A 5,863-nucleotide genomic window follows, 5' to 3' on the forward strand; every position below is an offset into this window, starting at 1 on the left:
TGGCAACATCTTACTGTAATAAGCCATTGAATCTTGTACCGAGTCTTAAACTCTTAGTATTCCTAAAAGAAGTGAAAACATCTGCTAAATGAGATGAGATAATTACCAGTGTAAATAAACTTGTGTCAGTAAACTTCTTGAATCAAGTGTTACGTTCTTGATATTAGTGGGATCTGTCTTTTTCTGTATCGTTTCATGATAGCGACACTTTTGGAAACAAGCACCAGGGAAACGTCTGGAAATATCTCACGCCACTGACAGAAGGTTGCACTCCATTCGAAGCAGCGGTAGGGAAGTTTTATAAGCTGACATTTTGGCTGAATTAAGCCAAGTAATCCTATTTGCTTTCAAAGTAAATCTTGTGTCTTGGGCATCTGGCCAACTGAGGTCAACTTTCCAGCAAGAAGAGCTTCACGGTGAGCTGTCAATCACCTTGCACGCTGGCTGTGTAGTGGAGGGAGGCGGAGCTATGGCCATCCCTCTTCCTGTTTTTCTTCCAACTCATACAGTACCTACCCTGGCTTTAAGGAATGAAGCGTACAGTCAATGCCTTGTTAAGATGGATGTTTTGTTTCCCTTCTTCCCAGTATTGAGCTAATATGATGTAGGATAGATGCACTAGGAGAGAGATAGGAGAGAACAGGCTGTAAAGCGGGAGAAGGCTGTTGGATGAGCCAGCAGACTCAGACCAGTGGTGGAGCTCGTAGGGGGAGGAGCTCGTAGGGGGAGGAGCTCGTAGGGGGAGGAGCTTGTAGGGGAGGGAGAGGGTAAAGCGAGCAGGTGGGACATTGTGCCGCCACACTATCAATCGGGTGACACTTTATTTAGGCTGACATCGTCTGACTGGAGCTGAGACCCTGGAGGAACCTGCACAGTGGAGCTTCCATAAACAACCACCACCACTACTCTCTCTCTCTCTCTCTCTCTCTCTCTCTCTCTCTCTCTCTCTCTGTGCGCGTGCATATTCTCTCTCTCTCTCTCTCTCTCTCTCTCTCTCTCTCTCTCTCTGTGCGTGTGCGTGTGCGTGTACGTGTGCACGGTGAAACACAGCAAAGCACAGCGAAAGTCCCAATCCTCCAGTCACGTACTTTCCATTGCCTTCCCTTTTTTCCCTGCTGGATAACCAAACATGGAGTGGAAACCTCACTACTTTTTCCCCCAAGGGCTCTTCAGGGCAACATCACACTAGTCTGTGATGATGATGTGACTAGTCTGTGATGATGTGACTAGTCTGTGATGATGTGACTAGTCTGTGATGATGTGACTAGTCTGTGATGATGTGACTAGTCTGTGATGATGATGTGACTAGTCTGTGATGATGATGTGACTAGTCTGTGATGATGTGACTAGTCTGTGATGATGTGACTAGTCTGTGATGATGTGAGTAGTCTGTGATGATGTGACTAGTCTGTGATGATGTGACTAGTCTGTGATGATGTGACTAGTCTGTGATGATGTGACTAGTCTGTGATGATGTGACTAGTCTGTGATGATGTGACTAGTCTGTGATGATGTGACTAGTCTGTGATGATGTGACTAGTCTGTGATGATGTGACTAGTCTGTGATGATGATGTGACTAGTCTGTGATGATGTGACTAGTCTGTGATGATGTGACTAGTCTGTGATGATGTGACTAGTCTGTGATGATGTGACTAGTCTGTGATGATGTGACTAGTCTGTGATGATGATGTGACTAGTCTGTGATGATGTGACTAGTCTGTGATGATGTGACTAGTCTGTGATGATGTGACTAGTCTGTGATGATGTGACTAGTCTGTGATGATGATGTGACTAGTCTGTGATGATGTGACTAGTCTGTGATGATGTGACTAGTCTGTGATGATGTGACTAGTCTGTGATGACGTGACTAGTCTGTGATGATGTGACTAGTCTGTGATGATGTGACTAACCTGTGATATGACGTGACTAGTCTGTGATGATGTGACTAGTCTGGTAAAACCGTCCTGATCAAGGCGTGAACTCGCATTCTGTTTCGCTCCACCGATCAGTCTGCACTTTGACCCGCCCCTAGTGATGTCCAGAAATTCGAACGTAACTGGCCAATCAGGGATGCTGCTGACAAAACAGTAATGGCGTCTCCCGAAGCTACGAGTGGTAACAGCCATAAGTGTAGTTATTCATCAATAGACTCAATAACAACAAATAAACAAGAACAAGAGTATGCTATATGCACCAGCGGAGTTTCTCGGCGGAAAATATGTTTTCGCCATTCTTCAGAGTGGACTTGGGATTGGATTTGGCGACACCGATTGGCTGAAGGAGTTGTCTGTCAAGGCAAGTACTTCCGCCCACTGAAATCGCTGTGGGCAGCTGGAAGTCCAGACTGATAGAGCGAAAAAGGGTGTGTGAGGTCATGTTATGGTTTATGGTTTTTACCAGGCTAACTCCAGAACACAGAAGTCCTCCCCCCAAAAAAAATTCCTGTTTGATGTGTGTCTCACCCGTCCAGTAGCAGGATGGCGTTCTTGCGCGGGCGTCCGGCGTTGGGGCCGTAGAGGTGGGCTCGGTGGTAGTAGCGGACGGACTGCAGCAGGGTGCGCAGCGTGGCGTAGTCGTGAGCCAGCTGCGTGCTGTTGACCGCGCGGCCCGTCAGGCTGCGGTAGGCGTTGGGCTCTGGGAAGAGGAGACGACACGACACACTGAGCGAGAGAGATACGGCTTTTACAGGCAACAGTGGGGGGGAGGTGGCAGGGAAGACTGTTGTTGTTGTAGTCTGATCTTGCCCTCCTAGACAGTATATCCAACAGCCAGTAGTAAAAAGGCATAATTGAGCTGTTAACACTGACAGATGGACGTGACTGTTAGGAGAGTGGTCCAGGCGCACAGGGTGGCCCCGCACTTTCACTAACACAGAGAGTGAGAGAGCTAGTTTTCCCAACAGGAGAAAAAAACGAAACTTTTGTACGCCCAACTGCTGCTATTGTAGAGCGTATTAGGGTTGCATTGTTGCCAGTTGCAATGCAACTCTAAAATAAACGTTTCATTGCGTATGTGTGTGGCATGTTGCATAGCCTGTGTGTTAAAGCTGTAGTCCTGATGTGTGGGTATGTATTTTTCCATAGTCTGTGTCAACTTCTACAAATTCACTCCTGTCTGCACTCTCTGGGCAACTCACTTGAAAATGATTAGCCTACTTCTGCTCCAGTTCAATTCCTCACTGAATCTACACATGGTCCAATCAATGGATTTTGCATGGTTCTTACAGTGAGGCTTGGGCCCAGCATCAAGACGTTTTTGTCGCGAGCTTCGCTGCAGATGAAATGAAGTGAAAATGTGAAGTGATGTGCAGCGGGGAACACAACACAGCGCTGTAGCTGCTCAGGAACACAGATGGTTAGGATGACATGAAGACTAGCAGTTCTTTTCATCCCTGAATGAACCCTCCTTGCCTTAACCCTTAAAGGAACACTCTGCCTATTTTCAACCAGCTTTGTATCATTAGAACATCAGTAAACTGTAAACTGTTTTGAAGTCTGTCATTTAATTTGACAGTTATTGAGTGTTAAAGTGTGGACCAGCAACATCACTGGTCCACACTAACTCAAATTAATAACTCATTAACTCAAATCAACTCTCAATAACTGTCAAACTAGATGAATGATGAATAGTTTGACAGTTATTGAGAGTTGATTTGAGTTAATGAGTTATTAATTTGAGTTAGTGTGGACCAGTGATGTCACTGGTCCACACTTTAACACTCAATAACTGTCAAATTAAATGACAGACTTCAAAACCGTTTACAGTTTTCTGATATACTACTGATGTTCTAATGATACAAAGCTGGTTGAAAATGGGCGGAGTGTTCCTTTAACTAGACACACACTTGGCAGTTTATTCTCCAAATAGCTGTGATGGTCCCTGTGAAACCAAACCACTAACCAACATGTAAAATGAACGAAATGTTTCATAACTGCTTTCAATGGATTGCGGCTTAGAGCACTGTACAGAGAGGCAAAGTGAACGTCACTACCTGCTTCAGCACTGTACCAGAGATTTTCTTCTGCAATTTATTTTCCCATAGACATTTTGTAAAATGCTTATAAAAATAGTTTTACTTTGTCAAACCAAACGGTTCAGCTATATTTAGAATCGGGAGAGACCACAGAACATTTCACTCGAACCAAAACTTAAAAAAACAACCTTGAAAAAATATTTTCTTTAAACGCAGATTTTTTTTAAACGTTTTGGTCCAAGTGAAATGTTATGCGGTCTCTCCTGTTTCTAAATATATCCGTTTGTTCAAACCGTTTCGTTTGAACAAGTAAAACTATTTATATAAGCATTTTACGAAATGTCTATGGGAAAATAAATGGCGGATGAAAATCTCTGGTACAGTGCTGAAGCAGGAAGTGACGTTCCACTTTGGCTCTCTATCTAGTGGTGGTACTCAAGTAGGGTACTTAAATCCTTAATGGCTTGTTCCTTTGGTCAAAGTAAAAGTCCTCCATTAAAATTTGACTTCAGTAAAAGTGAAAGTATTAGCAATAACATATACTTAGATATTAAAAGTAACAGCATTCATTCCAAAGGATGGTCTCCCATTTGAGTTAGCATGACATTTTTCATGCATTAAGATGTAAAGTTTTTTTTAAATTAAAGTAGTGTTTGGTTTAATTGTGCTACGCCTAACGACTCCCTCTTTCAGTTGGATGACTACTTTGATTGATTGATTGATTTTATTCTGGATAAAGAACATCATCATCCAAGGTATATAGCCTACATGTAAAAGTGTCAACACTTATTTCCAACATGGTCACTGGTCTTATAAAAACAGGACAAACAATAACATGTAACATCATAAACAAAACAGAACAGTCAAGAATAAAAAGAACCGGAGATATGAACCAACATAAGTTCCAAAATCATTTCAGCATATTACTCTAGCTTACTCAACAAGACTTTTTTCAGAAGGTTTTTGAAACCATTCAGAGAGTTCGCAGACATCATTTCATTAGGGATCTTGTTCCAATGTGCGTTCTTGGACCGAGGCCAAGGATGACCCTCATTAGCTTGGTTTGGGCTTTTTGGAGTCTGTCTTTTGATCATTTTGTTATACCACTATACCAGGATATACAGGTGTAGTCATAATGTATGATAATGATAATGTATAATACTTTAAGAACTTATCCTACACTTAATATGGGAATCTTTTGGAAAGTAATTAGTAACCTCAGGTGACACAGAAATGTTATAAGGTCTCAAAATGAGTAAAAACACTTTGCCTGCATGCCGTGTGTGGTGTGTGGCTGCACTCACCGTTGCCCAACTCCCATGAGATGTTGTACTTCTTGCCAGCGCTGTACTTCAGTAGGCTCAGGGTGGACGAGGAGTTCCAGGAGTTGTCTGGGTTCCTGTGCAGTGCGTTGAGCCCCAGGATCAGGTGCAGACCAGCACACTCGGCAAAGTTGTAGAGTTTGTCTAAAGACCTGGCTGGGAGAAACCCACAAAGCAGTTGTAACTTTGATTCTTTTTACCCATCTGGCAATTAATTCATCACATGACCATGAGTGAGACCATGTGGTGGAGAGTCTGTGGAGAGATGTTCTCTCATGCTTCTCATATCCATGTATGAAGGCTGGGACTCAATATTTGGGACTCCCTACGCTAGTCTACACCACCTGTCTCTACGCTACAGTCAGGGGCGGAGCGACCCTATCAGCCCAGAGGGGGCGAAGCTCTTAGGGGGGCCCCATCAATTTTTTTTTTTTTATTATTATTTTTTTGGAAGGCCAGGCCAGGCCGCAGGGCCGGTTCCAGAAAAAGATGACTAGGGGTGCATCCTAGATAGGAAGGGGTGCAGATGCCCGGCCAAAGGCCGGCCGCCCGAAAAATTTGACATGT

General features: G+C 43.7%; 1 protein-coding gene across 1 annotated transcript in view; it reads right to left on the reverse strand.

Annotated features, from left to right (window-relative positions):
- The window catches only part of LOC310771832 (inactive heparanase-2-like), a gene marked incomplete at both ends in the record, with an annotated part of 26,990 nt that extends 21,538 nt beyond the window's left edge, over positions 1-5,452 (reverse strand). The window contains 2 exons of the mRNA XM_083664347.1: positions 2,464-2,635; positions 5,279-5,452. Of these exons, the coding sequence (XP_083520473.1) occupies positions 2,464-2,635; positions 5,279-5,452 (346 nt within the window). The remainder of the gene's footprint in view (positions 1-2,463; positions 2,636-5,278) is intronic.
- Between the last annotated feature and the right edge of the window lie 411 nt (positions 5,453-5,863).

This window comes from Poromitra crassiceps (assembly GCF_964638095.1).
Source record: "Poromitra crassiceps genome assembly, contig: HAP1_SCAFFOLD_1340, whole genome shotgun sequence".
NCBI classification, from domain to species: Eukaryota; Metazoa; Chordata; class Actinopteri; order Beryciformes; family Melamphaidae; genus Poromitra; species Poromitra crassiceps.